At 38.7% G+C, this 23,079-nt stretch overlaps 1 protein-coding gene across 1 annotated transcript in view; it reads right to left on the reverse strand.

Moving 5' to 3' along the window:
• Window positions 1-10,575: 10,575 nt before the first annotated feature.
• LOC145114299 (uncharacterized) overlaps window positions 10,576-23,079 on the reverse strand; it is a 103,807-nt gene continuing 91,303 nt past the window's right edge. Inside the window, exons 2-6 of the mRNA XM_079050301.1 lie at window positions 16,995-17,936; window positions 16,895-16,909; window positions 16,719-16,784; window positions 16,022-16,587; window positions 10,576-10,692 (exon numbers count right to left, since the gene is read on the reverse strand). Of these exons, the coding sequence (XP_078906427.1) occupies window positions 10,576-10,692; window positions 16,022-16,587; window positions 16,719-16,784; window positions 16,895-16,909; window positions 16,995-17,936 (1,706 nt within the window). The remainder of the gene's footprint in view (window positions 10,693-16,021; window positions 16,588-16,718; window positions 16,785-16,894; window positions 16,910-16,994; window positions 17,937-23,079) is intronic.

Below are 23,079 nucleotides of genomic sequence, written 5' to 3' on the forward strand. Positions count from 1 at the left end.
TCTTTCCTAAAATAAACTAGTGCTTGTGTCTAAAATATGGTAGACACTCACCTCACAATCATCACTTAGCATTCTAAGTTTAAGTCTAGAAATCCTACAATTTCTTAGTTCGCTTAAACTAATGCTCTGATACCAACTGTGACATCCCCTAATTTCTCGGCCAGAAAAGACCGATTTATTTTATGCTTTTTAAAATAAAATCAGAGTAATCCTTTTAAAAGATGTTGCGGAATTTGTTCCCAAAACAAAGCATGATAAAAAATTTTCAAAACCTTTCTTTAAGAAATATATATTTTCATTTCATATCAAAACCTCAGGATGTCATGTTCCGATACAGATCAAAAGCATAAACAAGACATTATAAGCCTTTCAACAGTTATTTACAACTACTGGCCTATAATCCAAAAATCTCTCATCATCATCCGACTATGCTCGGGGTCCACTACCTGTAATAATAAAAAGCTGAGTGGGTCAGGCTTGGAAGCCTGGTGAGCATATAGGGTTTTCAACCCACAATAAATAAATTTATTATGCTTAAACATCAAACAATCAACCAAATTACCCCAACCCTATTTTCTTATTTATTTCTTAAGGATTTACCCTAAGAATCAACTATCACTTATTCCTAAAGATTCATCCTAAGGAATAGACACGAAGTCACATCATCGTCAGGGTTTATACAACAGGCACTAAGTCCATAGCTGCCGGGGTTTAAACAACATGTGCTAAGTCCATAGCTCTTATTTATCAACAATATTATTCACGGGAATCTCCCCCCTGTAATACATGCCAATGGGTTTTTAGAGTACAACTGATGAACATATAGTTCACACACTTACAGGTTGCGAGCCTGCTAGTGTTCCACAGATCATCTAGAATAGTTCATGGTTGTCATCCATACTCTGCTGAATGACGGGGGCCAATGTTTGGGTAAGTGATTCTCTCACAATTCACCACTCACCCTCAACTCATGATCTATATCACTGATCATCTCATTTATCCAACTCATCTTTCAACACACACCAACTATTTCATCTATCCATGTTTTACCCAACTCTTTTGTAGATAAAAATACACATATACAGTTTAAATTATTTAAAAACCTGTATAAATCATTCCTTCAACATCCTCTCATTTATCCAACTCATCTTTCATCACACACCACTATTTCATCTACCCATGTTTTACCCAACATTTTTGTAGATAAAAATACATATACAGTTTAAAACTTGTATAAAACATTTATTCAACAGTCACCTCAAATAAACAATTAATATAATTACACATGGCACGTATTTTAAGGTAAATACTTCATATCTATGTGTAAGGTGAAAGTAACTACACACTCACCTGATTTAATGAAAATCGGGCAACAATTCGTTTCCTAAAACGATCGTTTCTAATAAAACCGAGAGTTTTATTTAGAAACCGGGCTCTGCGAGTGTCGGGCTTCGAAACCGGAAAGATAAAATTTTCCAGGTCTTCGGGCACTTCGGGGCGTGTTTCGGGTGCTATAATTGATACCGGGGCTTCGGGGGATGTGAAAATAGCTAAAATATTGAAAAAGGGGTCAAAATTGCCAATTTCCTAAAAGTACCCGGGCAATCTCGCAGGCCTTCTATTTATAAGGGCGAGCTTGCGAGGGTCGGATCCGAGGCTAGGGGAGTCAGCAGATGCGAAGGCCACGCGGTAGCAGGAGCTCGGTTCGGACGCCAGACGTCGCGCATGCGAGGAGGCCAGGTGCGAGGCTCGGAAGTGTGACACGGGGCGCGCATGCGAGGTACCAGCGCATCGGACGCGTCATCCACTTCGGACACCTGTGCGACACGCGTCGCTTCTCGGACGCGCCACACAGCTTCTTCGGATACGTGGCCAGCTTAGATCGAGGGTGACGTGGCTGGCACTATTCATGCGAAAATTCTCGAAAATTGTGCCCAATCTTGTAAAACCCATAACTTTCTCATACGGACTCCGTTTTTGACGTTCTTTATATGCACGCGTAGAGAAAATTATGCTCTACAACTTTCGTTTAGACTTTGTCGGAAAATTTTGAATTTATTTTAATATTATTATTTTTAACACACCAGGACTGGTAAATCCGTTAAAAATTCATAACTTCTTCATCCGACGTCCGTTTTCGTCAGAATTTTTACCGTTGTACTGCTAATGACGAGACCTTCGATTCTCGTTTAGGTTGTGTCGACTAAAAATCACTCGATCTAAAATTCGAGTTTTTAGCTGTCTACTGCTAAGCTGAAACTTCGAAAAATCATAACTTCCTCATACGAAGTCAGATTTAGACGTTCTTTTTATACATACTCTCGGTTTAACGAACACTACGACTTTCGTTTAGATCACTAAGGCTAAAAAGTAGTTTATCAAAAACTCACTTTTTACGACATTCGGCACCGTGCCGGTTTTGTCGTGAAACTTCGACATGTCATAACTTCTTCGTTATAACTTGGATTTCGGCATTCTTTATATATCCGTAATCCTTGTCACAACCACTACAACTTTCTTAATAGATATCGGCTTTATCTAATATTTATTTTCGATGCTCATTTTTTATTCTTAATTAATTAACCTTAATAATTAAGCATAAACACATAATTCACATAATATTCACATAATTCCTTTTCATTTCTTCAAAATGAGTTACAAAGGTTAACCTAGACTATCATGTCAATATTAATGCCTAGCCTAGAAACACGGGCGTTACATTATCCCCTCGGCATACCATCAATGTGTCAAAATGCCCACTCCATGGGGGATAGTAAAGATCACAGGTGATCAACAAGAATCTAAGGATATTGAAGAGGTGATCGCGGAGGTGAAGGCCAGTGCTGTTGTAGCCGTTTGGGAGGAGAAGATCAAACTCGCAGAGGATGTGGCCAATGTGGGATCTTGGAATTTGGTTGGCTGGCGTGAAGCTTTAACAAAACTAACTGGTATGCCTGTTAGTACCAATCAGGATCCTAAACGGCAACAACAGAAGGTGGGTGAAGAGAAGAAGGTTCCGGGCGATGATAACCAATCCACGGTTTAGTCTTGTTTTGAAAAAACATTTTAAATGGTTTTTGTTTGGGGATATAAGACACTTTCTAACTCCTTTTTTATGGGGTTGGTGTTTAACCCTTTTAATGTTATGGTTGTTTTATATCCTTGTTTTCATGTTTGACTTGCGTAGTTGATTCCTATAGCAGTAGGATCTTTAATGATTCTTCAACTAATTAGGATCCTGAAAGAGTAAAGTCTTGAAAACAATCTTAGGATCTGCAGCAATTAGTCTATCAATTCGGGATCCTGGGTTAGTGAGGATCCTTAGAGATAAATAAGCATAAGAAAATAGTTAGATAAGGATGGATAGAACCTGGTTATCCCTAGGACTTGTGACCTTTTGACTTAGGAGAAGTTTTTAAACTTCGTGTGGTTTTTGAAGTTTTCAGATGATAGGACTCTTGCTTTAGGAGTTCATCAGTGAGGATAACTCGGTGAACTTTAGGGAGGATACTTTCTTAATAATCACTTGGAAATAACTTCAACTTGGAAAATACCTGATAAAAACTCTTGTTTTGCAATGTGATAATGTTGTAAACCTTGCATATTTTTTGGGGAACAACCCAACTTTAGACAACACGTTGGTTTCATAACTCTTAGAAAATTACTGGGGAAAATCCCAATTCAGGATAACACGTTGATGTTACAAACCTTAGTAAATTACTGGGGAGAATCCCAACTTGAGATAACATGTCAATGTTATAAACCTTAGGAAATTTTCTGGGGAAGATCCCAAATTGAGATAACATGTCAATGTTGTAAACCTTATGTGTTTTCTAGGGAAGATCCCAACTTAAGATAACATGTCAATGTTATAAACCTTAGATTCAAACTTTAGGATCTTAACTTATGTTCAGAAATAATAGGGTTGCCAAGTCACTGCAACGTGAAATGATCCCCTTATTCACATCCCATAGTTAGATATCGTGCATCCAAGAGAGGTGTGGAAACCTTAACTCATATGAAAGAGGTAATTAACTCTTTAACCCTTAGAGGGGATTGTAGCTATTGGGACTCTTAAGTGCCAAGATGCTTAAATATCAAGATCCTTGTATCTTCCAGTGTCGGGATCCTCGTGTGTCAGGATCCTTGTGTTCCTACGCATAGCAAACGTTAGCTTGGGTTGGGCGTTAGCTTAGCTAACACCCCTCTGATGCTTAAGTTAGTAATGGTTTTTAGGAGAGTAAATAATAATAATAATAATGAAAATAAAGGGTAAAAGGTAAAGAGTATGTGTACCTTGAGTTTGTTGGAAAATGACTAATCTCACTTACATGAAATAAGCTTTAAGATGTATAGCATTCAAGGATCTTGGCAAGACATTTCCATCGATGGTATCTAGCCAATATGCCCCTTTCCTACTTCAACATCCATGAGATACGGTCCTTCCCATTTAGGTGCCAATTTACCTGCATTAGGATCCTTTGTATTTTGGAATGATTTCCTTAAGACCAAGTCTCTTATCTGGAATCTTCCGACTTTGATATTCTTGTTGTATGATTTGGTGATTCTTTGTTGATGGGCAACGATTCGGATCTTGGAAAGATTCCTGAGTTCATCAATAGTATCAAGATCCTGGGCTAGGATCCTATCATTGTTCTCTTGATCTTGAAATAGATATCTTGCCATGGGGATCACCACTTCAGTGGGGATCATCTATTATGCTCCGAACACCAAAGAGTATGGAGTTTGGCATGTGGACACTTTAGAAGTTCATCTAGTCTTTTCTTCAAGTTATTGACTATGATTTTGTTGCTAGATTCTGCTTGACCTTTGGCTTGAGGGTGAACAAGGGTGGACATTATCATTTTTATTCCCCAACTTGTGCAAAAGTCCCTAGTCCTCTTGTTTATGAATTGGGATCCATTGTCACATATAATTTCGGCAGGGATCCTGAACCTGATCAAGATATTACATTTGATAAATGACACCACCTCCTTATCTCTTACTAGAACAAAAGCCTCAGCCTCGATCCACTTCGAGAAATAGTCTGTCATTACCAACATGAAGACTTTTCCTCCTGGTGCCTTAGTTAATTTTCCTACTATATCCATCCCCCACTTCATGAATGGCCAAGGGGAAATGATAGGATGTAAAGGTTTCGTTGGTCGGTGTAGGATGTTGCTATGTCTTTGACAAACATCACATCTTTGAGCGTATAAGAAGGAATATTTATTCATGGTTGGCCAGTAGTATCTCGTCCTTAACACCTTGGAGCACAGGGATCTTCCCCTAGAGTGGTTACCACAATCTCCTTCATGTATGTATTTTAGGACTTCCATAGCCTCGTGATCTTCTAGGCATCTAAGGTATGGACCTGCCATGGATTTCCGATATAGCTTACCTTGGATCATCACAAACGTAAACCCTCATTTCGAACGACTTGTCACTTTTTTCTTCCTTAGGGATGGTACCATTTTGGAGACATTTCACAATGGTTTGAATCCAGGATCTTGAGGTTGGGGAAGGATCCTTGATGCTAGGATCATAATGAGGAAGTTGAGGATCAAGATATTCGATTGCAGCGGCACTGGTTGTTACCTCGTCCTCGTCGGGATCCTTCAGGATTTTGGTGAGATCCTCAATTGTTGGGATCATCACGTGGATTATCGGGATCCTGATTTTTGGTGGGATCCTAAGAGAAGATCCTAGATTGTATAAGGCATCCGCTTTAGCAAGCATTGTTTTCTCTAGGTACTTAGTTTAGGCCGAATGCTTCAAATTCAGAGGCTAAATTTTTGAGGATCTGAAGGTATAGTGCTAGTCTTTCTCCTTTTATTGTATAGGATCCGTTAAAGTGGTTAGTTATTAATAAGGAGTCGACATATACCTTAAGATCCTTGATCTGAAGATCCTTGGTTAGCTGTAGCCCCATGATTAGTGCCTCGTATACAGCCTCGTTATTGGTTGCATCGAACTCACAACTAACTGCATGGGGTAGGATGTCCCCCTGTGGTGACTTTAGTATGATCCTTATTCTAGTTCCTTTTGGTTTTATGCTCAATCTGTGAATAGTGTCCATCTTCCTGCGTTTTCTTCTTCTAGAAGTCGTTTAGTTTCTGTCTCTACTTCAGCTTGTAGATCATTACTGAAGTCAACCACAAAGTCCGCCAGTGCTTGAGACTTTATCGCGAAACTTGGCTCATACTTGATGCCGTATGTGCTTAGCTTCACGTACCACTTTTCCATCCTTCCTGACATTTCTGGTTTTCTCATAACATTATTAATAGGATAATTAGTTCTTATATGTGTTTCAAAGTAGTGTCTTAATTTCGTGGAAGCAGTTATTAGTGCAAGTATAAGTTTTTCAAGGTGAGAGTATCTGGTCTCAGGATCCAAGAGACTTTTACTTACATAGTATATGGGATGTTGGTCCCCATTAAGATCCTTAGCTAAGAATGCACTTACCGCATTTGAGGATACTAAAAGGTAGAGAAGAAGTGGTTCCCCGTCTAATGGTTTTACCAATAGGGGTGCTGAACTTAGGTATCTTTTAAGTTCCTGGAAGGTATCTTTGTTCTCCTTGGTCCACTTAAACCTTTTATTTTTCTTCAAGATGTCGTAGAAAGGTTTGCATCTTTCTAAGGATCTTGAGATGAACCTGTTTAAGGCAGCCACTCTTCCTGTTAGTCTTTGAATATCCTTTATCGAGGATGGGGATCTTAGATCAGTGATTGCTTTGATTTGCTCAGGACTTGCTTCAATTCCTCTTTTGGTCACCATGTACCCAAGGAACTTACCTGATCTCATTACAAAGTGACACTTGGAGATGTTCAGCTTCATGTTATATTCGTCCAGTATATCGAAGGCTTCTTTAATATCCTTGTGATGGTCTTCAGATTTCTTTGCATTGACCACCATGTCATCAATGTAGACTTCAATGGTGTCCTCCAATTTCTCTTTGAACATCCTATTGACTAGCCTTTGATATGTTGCAGCTGCATTTTTAAGACCGAATGGCATGTCAATATAACAATATATACCTATTGGGGTTATGAATGTTGTATCCTCTTGGTCAGATGGTTCCATTTGGATTTGTTGGAACCCTGCTGATGCATCCATGAATGTTAGTAACTCATGACCACTTGTGGCGTCTATTATGGAGTCTATGTGTGGTAGAGGGAAAAGATCATTGGGAAAAGCCTTGTTGAGATCTGTATAGTCCACACATACTCTACATTTTTGTAACATACACGTTCAGTTATCATGTTATGTATTTTTAAAAGTGAAAAATATAATGAAATATTATATGAATTTGAGCATTGAGTTCTAACAGATAGTTTTTACTAGAAATGAAGTAAAACTATGTTTAGAATCACTCGGAAAATATTGGAAGTCTTATGAGATTCAAATTAAAAGTTAAAATATCGATATTTAACGAAAATATAAAGTTTGAAATAAGTAACATTTTATTATTCAAAGTTGTAGATAATTTCATTAGAAGCATTTAGGCGAAAACCTCATCGAAATTGGAGTTATAACGAAGAAGTTATGACCAATCGAAGATCCGCGACAAAACCGGCACAACGCCGAATGATGTAAAAAGTGAGTTTTTGATAAACTACTTTTTAGCCTTGGTGATTTAAATGAAAGTCATAGTATTTGTTAAACTGAGAATTTTTCATAAAAAGAACGTCCAAATCTGACTTTGTATGAGGAAGTTATGATTTTTCTAAGTTTCGGAATAGCAGTAGACAGCTAAAAACTCGAAATGAAGATCGAGCGATATTTAGCCGACACAACCTAAACGAGAATCGAAGGTCTCGTCAATAGTAGTACAACGGTAAATAGACTGACGAAAACGGACGTCGGATGAAGAAGTTATGAATTTTTAACGGATTTTCCTGTCCCGGTCTGTTAAAAATAATAATATTAAAAATAAAGTCAAAATTAGCCGATGGAGTCTAAATGAAAGTTGTTGAATATATTCCCGCCTACGCGTGCATATAAAGAATGTCAAAAACGGAGCCCATATGCGAAAGTTATGGATTTTAGAAGTTTGGTGCTCAATTTCCGAGGAATCTCGCATGGATAAGGTCGGATCTCGCACACGTCACCTGCCCCGTGTCCGATCTCGGTGAGTCAGCAGACACGTGTCCGATCCGAAGAGCCGTCCGAAGCGCGGTCCAATTGGCGTCCGACGCGTGTCCTCCTCGTGTGTCCGAGCCTCGCACCCGCCACCTGCCTCCCTCGCATCTGCTGCCGCGTGGAGCCCTCTTAGCCGTTGATCTTCGGTCTCGCACCCTATAAAAGGGGGGTTGCGAGATCTCCCGAGTAATTTTGGAAAATTGCCCATTTTCACCCCTAAACTCATATTTTCACTAATTCGACTTCCCCCAAAGCCCCGAAATCATTTCCAACACCCGAAACACGCCCCGAAGTGCCCGAGAAACCCGAGAAATTTATCTTTTCGGTTTGAAGCCCAACCCTCGCAGGGACCTGTTTTCAATAAAGCTCCCGGTTTTCAACGAAGAAAGCTATTTATTATAACGACGTGCTGCACAAATTACTGTTTTAACCCACGGTTATTTCACGGTGAGTTCAATATATAGGAACAATTGTATGTTATGTGTTATATGCGCTATGTGCTTTTCCGTTGTTATTATTTCTTCTATTTATGATAGCAAAGCTATACCTTTGACCATGTGATTAGTGAAAGGACTTAGATTCATGGTGGTACTGGTATGTAGCCTCTGGCCATGTAGAGCATGTCTCGTAAGAGAATGAATTGTATTCTATGGCATTGGCAGAAGGTTAGACAGGGCTGAAAGCCTGAAATCTACCAAAATGTTTAATCAGAAAGTGTATGTCTTCTGTGCCATTTGGGCCAAAGCTTTATTGATGTATATCAAGTAGTTGAAATTTTTATGTCTCATTGATTGTATATCTTTGAATCAAATCATTGATTAATATGGAAAGCTTGTTACATGATTCACATATGCCTTTGTTATTCCTTGTTCCTCTTTGCTTCTGCCATATTGAAGTATATATGGCATAACGTTATATTCTATCTATTATTGAACTCACTAAGCGTGACCGCTTACCCATCTCAATGTTTAACAATTGCAGGAGATAAGAAACCAATATAGTCGTATAGTGCTGGAAGGTTTAGAATAGTTATAATATTACTTTTGTATTTAGGGATCATATATGTATAAAAGTATAGTATCCTGGGACGTGGTTGTGTAATATATAACACTTTGTAATAGTCGGTTTGTATCCAATAGTTTGTAATCACTTTATCAATGTAAAATATTGTTTTTATGAATATGCATGTAGCATGTTTTGGAGTAGTAATATTTTGAAGTATGAAAGTATGGGTCTTTCAGAAATACAAAAGTTAGGGTCTTTCAATTTTCCATTCTTCTTTTGTACTACAACCACGTTGGCTAGCCACCTTGGGAACTTCACTTCCTTGATCATTCCTATTTTAAGAAGTTTTTCTACTTCTTCTTGTATGATTGGGTTTCTCTCTGGTGCAAACTTCCTTCTCTTTTGGTGTATTGGTCTGAAAGAAGGATCAATATTAAGTTTATGAGTTATTATATTTTTGTCTATACATGTCATGTCCTCGTGCTTCCATAGAAATGTCTTGCTTCTAGCTCTGAGGAACCTTATTAGTTCTTGTTCGATTGGTTCTGGTACTGAGGATCCTATGAGAACTTTGGCATCAGGATCCTCAAGGTTCAGGGGCACTTCCTTTACATATTGATCTCTTGTTCCAAGCACATCTTGTGCCCCTACTTTAATTGCTATGCTTGTCGTGGTATTGTTGAAGATTTCATCGAGGTCTTGTAGCACTCTTTGGATTCTTGTTGATCACATGTGATCTTCTCTGTCCCCCATGGGGTAGGCATCTTCACACATTGATGATATGTTGATGAGACCGCCTTCATGTCGTGAATCTATGGTCTACATAGTATAACATTATAAGAGGATAATGTATCTTTTACACAAAAACGTTGCATAGAGTGTACCCCCTCAATGTAGATAGGTAGCTTTATTTTGACGACTGTATGTTTTGTTTCGCCATTGAATCCTATTAATATTGAGGATCTTTTGATTATTTCGGACTCACGGGTCTTCATTCTTTTTAAAGCATCCAAGAGTATAATGTTGACTGGGGATCCTCCATCAACAAGGATCCTTCTGACGAAATGATTGGCGATGTAAAGAGTGATCACCAATCCGTCATGGTGAGGATCATGGATGTCTTGTCTATCTGCTTCGTCGCAGGTGATCTCTTTCTCATTTGTGATTGACATATTCTTATGTGACCCTTAATATTTTCTAGTTTTGATACCTTGGCATGCCTCTTTTCTGCAGAATAAGAGGTACCACAAATGTCATATCCTACAGAGATCACATTGATTACCTTGGTATTAGCAGGAGCGGATCCTGGTTTGTTGAGGATCTTCTGAGGATCCTGATCTTTCTCCTTGGATCTTTCCTTTCTTCTTCCAAGGATATCTTTGAGCTATCCTTTGCTTAAGAGGTAGCTGATCTCCTTCCTGAGAGCTATGCAATCCTCTGTGATATGACCAATGTCTTCGTGGTATGCACACCATTTGGATGTGTCTTTCCAAGTGGTGGATTTTCTCCCTTCCTTGGCCATCTTGCTTTGTCGCCAAGATCCTGCATAGCAAATATTATACATGAAATATCCACAGAAAATCAATAGTTAGTAATCTTAGGAAATTTTTCTTCCTCTCCTTCATCTTCAAGGACATTAACCCTATGATGATAAGGTTAGGAATATGGTTTTGTCTTGTAGAATCTTTGTGCCGATGAATCGGCCTTTCTATTAGGGTGATCGTATGATCTTGGTGGGTTGTTCCTTTTTTAGATCTCATCGTCTTCTTCGAGCCTTATGAATCTTAATGCCCTGCTTCAGACCTCATCCATTCTCTTGCATGGTGTCATTACAAGGTCTTCGTAGAAAGGAGAGTCCCTTTTAAGCCCATTTTAAAGGCTTCGACTGCAGTCACCATATCAATGTTGGGGATACTCATAGCTTCCCTGCCAAACCTGTTCACAAAAGTCCTAAGGGATTCCTTAGGATCCTGAATCACTCGATAAAGATCACTAGTGATCTTTTCGAATGTTCTGCTACAAGAAAATTGATTGTTGAACAAATTAACTAGGTGAGCAAATGAAGTAATAGAGTAAGGGGGAACGTTAATAAGCCATTTTAAGGCCGATCCTGTGAGGTTCGAACCAAAACCCTTGCACATGCAAGATTCCTTCAAGTATGTGGGAATGGGGATGATCTCCATTCTTTCCCTATACTGTGCCACATGCTCCTCAGGATCCGTGGTCCCATCATAAGGCTTCATGCTGGGAATTTGAAAGCGCTTTGGGACTTCGGTATCAACTATTACGAGAGAAAATTTTGAGATCTTGTGGGTTGTGGGGGATACTTTCAGTATAGGTTGGAATACTCCATGTATGATTGAGACCATTTGTCTTAATTGTTGAAGCTCCTTAGCCATGACCGGGCTTAAACCTATATCAAGGTCCATAAAGTTAGTGTTAAAAGCATTATTATTCACGAAGTTACCAGGATCCTTTGTGTTTGGCATAACAAAGGTTTCATTGGGATCTTGGGTCACATGAGCTCGCTCGTTGGGAGCTGCACCCCAGGCGGGAGCGGATGTCGGTATCGAGGATCCTATCTCCCTTCGGTTTCCAGAGGAAGCTGTATTGTCAAAGTTCAGGATCTTGCGTTGCAAGATCGAGGGTGCTGCTTCTTGGGGTTTATGGATCTCCGACCTCATTTTCTCCACATCCTTGAGTAGCGTCCTGTTGTCCTCCTGATGTTGGGTCACTTGTCGTTCTCCTCATCATAGCAAAGAGATCATTGTTGGAGATTGCTACAGAGGGATCCTGGGATACTTGAGTAGCAACTGGAGGAGTGCTTTTCTTCGGTGCATCAAAAGTCTTTTTGGGACCTTCGGATGGAGGCGGTGGAAGGTTTTTGGAGGAAATTATAGGAATGGAGGAGGAAGATATGGTTGGTTGTTTAGACATGATTTTCTGAAAGGTTTTGAACACCACGGCCCCACGATGGGCGCCAAATTGTTTTGGTCAAAAATCAACTAAGTAGAATCTAACCAAATTGTATGAGAGGATGTGATGTTAGTGGTAAATCAAATAAGAAATGATAATCAAAGTGACACAAGTGAGTTACAAGGAAAACTCTTGATCCTTGATAGGATCTCTGGCATAAAACCTTGGGAGGTGATAACAATCACCCGCCTTTATGTTTTTATTGATATCAAAAGTTGATTTACAAAGATGAATGTGTAAACGTAAGTACAAGTATCGTGGATGAGCTAAGTGTCTCTAGTGTGCTAGTTACATGTGATATTTATAGTCTAATGCTAATAACAAGAAGTCTGATAAATCCGGGATCCTCCAGAATCAACATATGAACGTTATTTAACATGGTATTCCAAGTCTTTTGCTTCGTTGAGATGGCTCTTCGTTGAGAATGGGTCTTGTGTTGACTCGTTTTGCACATGTGAGAAAAATAAAGAGAATATAGCCGTTACAAATGATAGAAATATTAGTGGTAATAGTCAGGATACCGGGATATGTTCAAGGATCATGAGGCTTCAGAAATATTTGAGGATCCTGAATATGATTCAAGGATCCTGCCCCTAACAATCATGAAACCTCCAAAATGTTGTAGAGATGCATGTGAAAGCGATGATGAGGAATACAGTACAATAGTGTTACCACACAAAGATAAATATATAATGCCATCTGTAGATAAACTTGATCTGACTGTTGAATCCCGCAATGATTACTTTCGATCGGACTGTAAGGGTACAAATCTACATAAGGGCAAAAAGAAGTTCTGAAGATACAGTAGCTGCAGGACAAAACTTGATACTATTCTTTTATCTTTTATAAGTATTGTAAATATTTTTGGTTAGTTTTTTTGGTAAATTTTTCCTAGCTAGTATGATCCTTTGTTTTCCTTCCTACGTGTATTTATTTATAACATGAGGTGCATGGGAAGAACAATATAAATTGAATGTGATGAACAATTTGAATGACCAAAAAATATTTATATCAAGGTTGATATTTTACAACTTGTAGTTACAAATTATAACATTATGTCCAATGTTTTTAAAACCGGTTCAAACCGGGAACCAGGGATGATAGTGGTTCAACAACAACCGGTTTTATGTTAATTTTTAGACCGAATTGAAATGGATGGTTTCTTAAAAAATCGGGTTGAACCAGTGTGATAGATACATTAAAAAGCGTTTAAACCACTTCATTTGACTTGGATAGTTTGAACCGGTTTATTGGACTTGGATAATTTGATTTCACTTAGTCCATTAAGTTACATATCAAATAAAAAATATGTTATAAAAGATGACATTTGGCCACTTTTTTCGACCGTCGCACTACTTGTCACGAGCTTTTTCATGTAACAAATTTAAATACAAGATTTAATCACTTTAAATGAAACTTTATCACCTTATGTTTTTACGTCTCACTTAATACCCGACACAAGGTAAATGTACATATAAGATAAAAAAAACCTTTATAAAAGATGACATTTGGCCACTGTTTTCGGCCGTTGCATGACTTGTCACAGATTTTTTTCATTTTAGAAACTTCAGTATAAGATTTGATCACTTGAAATAAAACTTCAACACCTTATATCTCACTTAATAACCGATACAAGGTAAATGTACATATAAAAAAACCCCGTTAGTAAAGAGGACATTTGAACACCGTTTTTGGTCGTCACACAACTTGTCTTTTTTTTTTATGTAAAACCGATGTTAATGTCTTAAGTCTAATTTTCAATGGTGACTCGTTTTCAGTAAAATGTCATAGAAAAAATCATGTGAATTACATTATGACCTTTAATGATGAAAAATATGATAACTGAGACCACCCAATTTTCAAAAACTGACGCCATAACACAGTTTTGTAATAGTGGTATTTTGGCGAACTCTCTAAGCTTTGTGCTTACGACTTCAAGTTTAAAGTTTCAGGTACTTCTAGTAGCAAAGGGAATGGTCCGGCATGATCACATCGCATTAACTTTTATGATTTGAGATGGTCTACACTTTTGATTTTATGAATCTGATTGATGATGTTTGAACAAATGGTTATTTTACCCTTTTGAGAATGAAATCAGTATGGTTTCTTTATATATAAAATGATGAATTTATTCTATAATTTGAGACGTTACATAAATATATTTGAAAAAGTTCATATGATTCAAATCAATTTAAGAATCATGCATATCCAAAGATTAAAAGATTTAAATTTACTAATTTCAAAAGTTTGATCTAATTACCACACTTATGATCGACCATACAACCTATATTATGTTCAGAATTTCATATGCAACTGTTTAGAGTTTCTTTGATGTACGAGACAATAATCAAGAGTGATTACACTATATATATCCACCGAACTGATAAAATTTGTTGTTAGACACCAACAATTAAAAGTAAACTCCTTGGAGTTATTCATTTCCTTATAATCGTTGACCAAAAGGGATAGAGAGTCCAAAAGGCACATATATGGGAGAAGGTTTTTTTTGAACAACCTCAAAACTTATAAAAAGAAGAACAACCTACTAGCAAAACACTAGCAAGGCAGAAAAGTTACAAATACAACAAGAGAAAACAAAAATTAAAACAGATAACAAACCCATGAATTCCAAATAACTACGGATTTGGAATCCCTGTTTTTCAACAACGAAAAGGAATTAAGGACAATCGAATCAAAGAACGAGTTATGCTTAATTTTATCTTCACCAAACAAAACCGCATTCCTTAAATGCCAAAGCATCCAAATCGTGGTTATGAAAACAATCTCCATACATTTCTTATACTCCTTCTTCCATCTTTGATTATCAATCCAAGTAAGCCACTCTTTGATGGACGAACTCAAGGGGAAAACCACATCTGACCACCTCACAACCACTTTCCAAAGCTCCACCGCCAAATCACAACTAAAGAAAACGTACGTTAAAGTCTTACCTCGAGTTGAACAAATCGAACAGCAAACAGAATCTAGAGGAACCCCACTCTTAGAGAGATTAAAACGAGTGGGAAGTCGGTCTTGAAGAGCACGCCATAGAAAAATACAAACTCTTCTAGGACAAATTTTATTCCAACTAAAATAAATATTACCACCTTTCAGCAACATTTTGTCAATACACATTCTAGTACTCTTGACAGTGAACATTCCTTCAGCATCTAACCTAAACACGAACTGATCATTCTCATTTAAAATACAAACTTGTTGTAAAGCTTCAATAATACCATTCAATTGGTCCTCTTCTCTCCACCTCTCAAACCTCTACGCCACTTCCAATCCCAAACACCCTCACGCCATCTATCCTTCACTAAACACATAGTATCCTCTTCTAATCTAAACAATCTATTGAACCTAGATTTAAGTGGTTGATCTCCTAGCCACGTATCAAGCCAAAATTCTGTATTATCACCTCGACCCACCTTCCTATATATAGTATTGAGGGGAACCACATTAGATACGTCTAACTTTATAATCGAGTCGACTATGTTAGACCAAACACCTGCCATGCCACTTTTACGATTGCCTCTATTAAAACCACCATCCGACCCATGGATGGACTTAATGAGACGATCCCAACCACAATTTTCATTATTAACAAACATCCATCGCCATTTTTGGAGAAGATCAAGGTTAAAAGGCGGGAGACTTCCAACCCTAACCCTCCATTCTCCATACTTGACAAAATCTGCTCCCAACTAATCCAAGCTATTTTGTTCTCCCCTTTCTTCCCCCCCCCCCCCCCCTAAAAGAAGTTACTTCTAAGAGATTAAAGGTTCTTAAGGACACCCTTAGGAGTACGAAAAATGGACATAAAGTACGTAGGCAAGCTCCCTAGAATAGCTTTAATTAAGGTAAGCCTACCACTAGAAGACAAATAGCTCACTTTCCAATTAGAAAGTCTAGTCTCGAATTTACTAATAACAATCTCCCATCTACCCGTTATATTTATGTAAGCCCTGATCGGAACTCCCAAGTAAGTATATGGAAGGGATCCCATGCAACAACCCGCATCATCTGCAATCCGCGCCACCACCTCATGCTCAACACCCACACCATAAACCGTGGACTTATGGATATTTAATTTGAGACCAGACATCTTGAAGAAATTAGAAAGCACTTGGGATATATTAGGAATAGCTTCAAGGGACCAATCGGTAACAAAAACCACATCATCTGCGTATAAAAGATGAAAAATTTTATAATCATCACTTCTAACTCTAGCTCCTATGATAGCACCCAAATCCACTGCATCCTTGATCAAAACGTGTAACCCTTCCATGGCCAGCATAAAAAAAGGAGATAGAGAATCTCCTTGGTGCAAAGCTCTAAAAAGAGAAAACTCGTTTGTTGGACTACCATTAACTAACATCGAAGCACGAGACGACTGAAGACAAGCCTTAATCCACCCAATCCACTTTTCTCCAAAACCAAACTTAATCAACACCCATTCTAGATAATCCCAACTCAAAAAATCATAAGTTTTCTCAAAATCAATCTTGAATATCATAAGTTTTTTCTTTTTTTCTTATACCAGTTTATCGTCTCTGCTAGTATTAAAGGACCATCTAGGATTTGCATACCTTTCACAAAGGCAGTTTGCTCTTCCAAAACAAGCTCATCACTTTGGCTAAATGCATTGCTAAAATCTTAGCAATAATTTTATATTGAGCTCCTATCAAAGAAATAGGTCGGAAATATTTAACATAATGGGTTTTTTTTATCTTGGGAATAAGAGTTATAAAGGATGCATTGCAACCTCTAGGAATGACCCCTGTTTCAAAAAAACTTTTTAACAAATTAGACCACATCTTCTCCCAGCACATCCCAAAATCTCCTAATAAAATGAAAAGTAAAACCATCTGGACCAGGGGTTTTATCTCCACCACATCCCCAAACAGTCGCCTTTATCTCTTCTGTTTCCAGATGAGACTCCAACTGTAATTGGGTCTGTACCGGCAGCATAGAGAACCGCGGGTCAAAGTCCTCAGGGACATCAACATCAATATGGCTATACTTCTGAGAGAAATAATCGAAAAAAGCCTCTTTAACTTCTTTGGGATTAGACGTCCAATTACCATCAACCATCACCCCTTGAATCGCTTGTTTTTTCCTACTTTGTTTCAACAAACAATGGAAAATTTTGGAGTTCTCATCCCATTCCATATCCCATTTTATTATAGATTTTTGAACAATGTCCATAGTTTTCCTAAATTCAATATCTTCTAAACTCTTCAACAAATTTAACCGCTTAATACCATCTTCACTTGTGGCTATACCCTCCTCCAAAGTAGAATCAAGCTCATCAATAGCTGTTGAAATCTTTTTCTTATCTTCTTCTTCCTGATCACGACTAGACTTAATCCAGGCCTTCAGCTCCACCTTAAGATTTTTTAATTTCTGTTTAAACTTGACAACTTTTACATTTTCTTCCAAATTATTGTCTTTGTTCCAGTAATTCCTAACTAAAGAATCGAATCCTTCCATTTTATCCCAAGAGTGAAAAACACGAAAAGGGATGGGACTATAATCCTCCTTGATGTCATGCAAGAGGATGGGACTGTGACCCGACCACTTTCTTTCTAACACCACAACAACTAGACTAGGGAAATTTTTCGTGACATTAATAGAATCAAGAAATCTATCAAGTTTAGACATCTTAGTGCCCATTTTATTCATCCATGTAAACTTTTGAGCTCCAAGCTTCACTTCCAACAACCCTACATCTTTTATGAATTTGTTAAAAATTCCAGCCCCTTGTTCCGAGAACACTGACCCAAACCTCTCCTCCTCATGACAGACTTCAATTAAAATCACCAAAAATGAAAAAAAAAAAAAAAAAGACCATCATGCGATTGAATAAACTCACGTAAGTTGGTCCAAACTCTAGTTTTATCTCCAATAGTTTGGGAATTGTAAACATGAATCATAAAGCACAACTCTTCACAATTAATCCACTTACCAGCAACAATCAATAATTGGCATTAGATAGAATAGACTCCCGAATAAAAATTGTTGGATCCCAAATTGAAACTATCCCACCAGACCTTCCACTCGATGAAATTGAAGCAAATTCAAATTTGAAATTGCCCCATAGATATGGGAGAAGGTAGATTAAGGTTTTCAATATTGACTTATTTTCATAATGTAAAACCTATCATTTTATGCTTGAACTGTTAGGTGGTCTTTAAGAAAGTTTATGAATGTTAACCAAGTAAACACATAAACTAATAATTTACAATATATAAATAATCTTTTATATAGTAATAAATAATAATTTATTTATTTATTTTAGCTCATAAATAATAATTATCACATATAAATATAATATTTATCTCATCACATTTTTAATTTTCTTTGAGTGTAACCATACAGGTTCACATATAATTAGCACTACAATAAATTCATTGTTGATCATACAGACCCTCACTTGTGCAAACAACAAGCAATCAACTATATAAACATTGCTAATCCCTTAACAACACGTCTAAATAAAGACAAAATTTTCCTTGAATACTTGGTAGCTATGAGACAATTTGATCGCCATGTCTATATCATTTGAGTTTGCGACACACTCAAATCTATTCAATTTGGGTGATATGTTAAAGTAAATAATATTTTTCATAATAAACAAACTAACATTTTTTTATCTTTTAATATTTGGATATATTTTGTAGTATTTTTGTAACACCCTGTTTATTAAATAAATAAATAAATAAAATTTATGGATGAATAGTAGCCCTAAAATCCATAATTTTAGTGGGGTGTGTTGGTTTTCGGGAGCCAAATGTTATAACTCGGATTATTCGGGGGTTAAAGTGTAGATTCGAGATTTATTTTGTAAGGATTTTTAGAAGACATGGGGTGTTGAATAAGTATTGGACTTAATATGGAACGATCTATGGAAGCAGGGGATAAAGAGTAACTTCTGGACCTAAATTGAAAAGGATTTGTAGAGGGAGGGGCTGCTTGGTAAAATTCGGACTTAATTTGTAAAGGATTTCAGGAGGCAGGGTTTAAATGGTAAATATTTGATTAAATTTGAAAGAAGTGGGGGAAGGAGGGACCATTTTGGTTATTATGGAAACAAGTTATGGGGATCGGGGTATATAAACCCATCACCCCCGGTTCTAAACCCTAACCCTAAAAAGAGAGGCAGTCGCCACCTCCTTCTTCTCCTCCAGCCGCCGTCACCATACCATCCGCCACTTCTCCATCGGGAGGTCATCGCCACTGTCGGACGACGTGTGTAACTGGGGAAGAACCACCGTGACGGTCGAATGAGCACCGGATGGGGAAGCTGTCGCCACCAGCCGCCGTGTTGGGTGGCGATGTGCCTTGTTTGTGTTTTGATTCGTTTGGGATGCTTGGACAAAATGGACTAGAACCATAACCACCGCCGTGAGCCGTCGTTGACCACCACTACCCGAGGTTGTAGTGGGTGGTGCCCGACTAGTGAAACCCTAATGGGCCTAATAAAACCCTAATTGATCTAAAGACTTAGTTTTGGGCCTATGGGGCCATGATTGGGTTGGAAAACCTAATTAGGGTTTAGAAAACCCTAATTTTGGAATTATGGGCTTGGACTTATCGGGACCCGCATTTTGGGCCATTGGAATTGGATTATGTATTAAGCCCGACCACCCCATATGATTTATCTAGTAGAGTAATGGACTTAATGGATTAAGTCCTTAATGGGTTAAGTGAGAAACCCTTAACCCTAATTGTCATTTTATGTGAAAACCTTAATTTCACTTAGGCTTTGAGTTGGGCCTTCCTACTGGGCTTTGGTAATTGGGCTAATAATGGGTCATCCAAGAACAAGCAAATGGATTAGAATAATTTAATGGGCTTTAGGGTAAGGCCCATGTGAGGGGTGGGCCCAATTTAGAAAATTGGGCCATAGATGGGCTATTATTGGGACTTTATGATTATGAGATATTGGACCTTTAGAAATGCCAAATGTTTGGACTGGACTAAACGGTTGGGCCTCAGGGTAAGACCATGTAAAGGTTTGGGCCCAATTTGGAAAATTGGGCCATATGTTGGGCTTTGACCTATAGTTGACTTTTGGGCCTTTGGATTGGACCTTGGGCTTGAGTCAAGCTAAGTTGGGGGTAAAGTAGTCTTTTACCCCAAGCATGGACTTATGGGTATATGTTGGAACCCAATTACTGATTGGGTGTTATTTTGATGATTGACAGTTCGAGAACCTGTCATCCAGCAGCTAGAGTTTTGTCTACGGGACTTCAGCAGTGTGGGGTGAGTTACATTCCAGTAGAAGTGGGTCTAAGGCCACAATGCCGGCCCACTAGTAGGAGATGGTTGTCTTTGCGATAACTATCTAGTATGTTATGTTTTATGTGATAGTATGATATGATGTTATGTGATATGTGATAGGAAAGGTAGGATAGACCCAAGTACCGGTCGATAGGGTCGAAGGGGTATGCCAGCACCCAGACAAGCTAGGCAGTATATGATTTATATGTTTATGCACTAGGATACTACGTGGTAGAGTAGGGGTGAAATAGTCGCCGGTACCGGTCGAAAGGACCGAAGGGGTAGGCCAACACCCTGATATGCTAGGCGAGGTACCGGTCGACATGGCCGAAGGGTAGGCCAGCACCCTGATATGCTAGGCAAGTTACCGGTTGAAAGAGACCTAAAGGGTAGCTAGTACCCGGATATATTATACAGTATGTGTTGTGTATGGTGTGTGGTATGATGGGGGAACTCACTAAGCTTCGTGCTTACGGTTTTCAGTTTTTGTTTCAGGTACTTAGTTTTCAAAGGAAAGGAGTCGGCTCGATCGCAGCGCATCACACTATGATTTTCCGCACATGAGATCTTTGGGATTACACTCTGATATTATTTTATGATAACATGTTTTGATTATTGACACTTTGGTCTTGGCATGTGATGTTATTATGGATGTTTTTATATTGTTGGTTTATGATTTGATAAACTAAAAACAAAATTTTTGGTCTTGAATTTTGGGATGTTACAAGTTGGTATCAGGGCCTTGGTTTGATGGATTCGGGCACACTCTCGGGTGTGTCTGGACTCAAACTAAGGACTTGGTATGCAAATTTTCAAAAGAAAAATCATTTATTAAAAAGAAGTTTGAAAAGAATTTGAAAAGAGAAAAGAACTTTGAAAAGAACAAGGTGTGTGATGCGTGCAATAAGCCGAGCTCAAGTAAGTTTTCCCCAATATACCCATACATGTTATGTTATGATATGATATGATTATGAGAACTGCATGCTAGATTAGGGCTAAGGATCTAGGAAGGATGCCTTATATGCCTATTGTGTGTGCTTATAGATCTGCATGGTAGTACTGATCAGTTAGTGATAGGATAGCCTGTTTAGCTTATACCTAATTGTATGAGCGTTCAAATTACATGCTAGTACAGATTCCTGATTAGAGTATAGAATGGTTTGATTGGAGTATGATGGTTAGATTTTCCATTGTCTGAATATTGTTTGCTTTGTGCTTTGTGGGACTCTTAGTGATGTGAGTTAGCTACTAAGTGAATATGCTAAGTCACATTGGACACAGGCCGGATAATTTCATAGTGATGGACTTGACCCTATTGCACAGCTCTTGTTTGAGTCCAACCGTTCTAGGGATGGGTCTTTTACTCGAAGGATTATTTGATCTCTGTTGCATGTGACTATATTCATGAGGTAGCTAGTTGACATTACTGGGAATCTTTCGGCAGCTAAGGACTGGTGGGTTCAGGAACCTGGGAAAGCCTAGGATTTGTTTCAGTGGGTTAGTAGTGAGGTTTAGTGAGACTTGGGTGCATCAGTTTGAGGATGTGACTTGGAGGATTCGGTAGGATTGCTGAGGAAAGTACGGATAGGTGTGGAAGGTAGTATTGGTCCCGTACTACTGAAAGCACAGGATCCATAATCGAATCAGTGAGAGTCTTGGAGATTCTGAGAAGGTTCGGGGAGGATTTTGTGACCCGGTTTGAGGGCAGAGTATGTTCCAGCTGTTGCAGCTCAGCCATTGGCAAGTGAGCTAGTGAGCGTGACAGGGTGTCAGACCCTGAAGGATATGACTTCCAAGAGTTTGCAGATGCGAGATCGATTTGGAGCCTCTAGGCAGACAGGGTCGTGCCAGGTGCATATAGTAGAGGGTCCCGAGAAGAGACCCAAGACTTCTGATCATCGGGTGAAAGGCCAGCAGGGCCGAAGTTAGTACAGCACGTGTGGGAAAGTACACAAGGGAGTTTGACATTCCAGGGGTTAGGCTGCTACAAGTGTAGCGGGGTTGGTCATGTCAGCAGAAGGAGTCAGGCCCTGCAGTGGCAGACATGAGAAGTCAGAACTCCAGCATGCGATGTTGCGGGTATGTAACCTTGCCTTCTTTCAGTTTTATCTGCACATTGTTGTGGGAATTGTGTTGTGGGTTGGGATACTGTAGCAGGATGAGTAAGTGTATCCCTGGTTTATTTCTTTGCTCCTGTTGGGTTAGATCATCAAATATCGTCATATGTCAATTGCATACCGTGAATTACTGGTGGTCAGTGTAAGATCGTTTCCCTTTTTGCTGGTTCGGGGTGTTCAGTGTTCTCTCGGTTCATAGTACAGATTTGTCACGGGGCAGTTAGGGGCTCATCTGAAGCCCAAAGCCTGTGAATCCTTAGAGTTCTTCAGGAAGGAGGGTCCTATTGTCAGTTCCTGTCATCAAGATCGGGAGGGAGTTTTGCACCATGATCTCAGGAGGGTTGAGTATCTCTGGAGAAGGTGATCAGGATCCCTCCAGATGTTGCGGGTATATCATCTTCTACTGCTACTAGGTGGATGTCGGGAATCTGTATCGCTTTGGAATTGCAAGTGAGTTTGGATAAGTCAGATCTCGAGTCGGTTCTCTGCTATTGTCTGGGTTATCAAGGATGATATATGCCATTCTGCATGCCAAACGTCCTTGATG

Source organism: Lactuca virosa, chromosome 5 (genome assembly GCF_052849685.1).
Source record: "Lactuca virosa cultivar CGN04683 chromosome 5, Lactuca_virosa_CGN04683_v6, whole genome shotgun sequence".
NCBI lineage: Eukaryota > Viridiplantae > Streptophyta > Magnoliopsida > Asterales > Asteraceae > Lactuca > Lactuca virosa.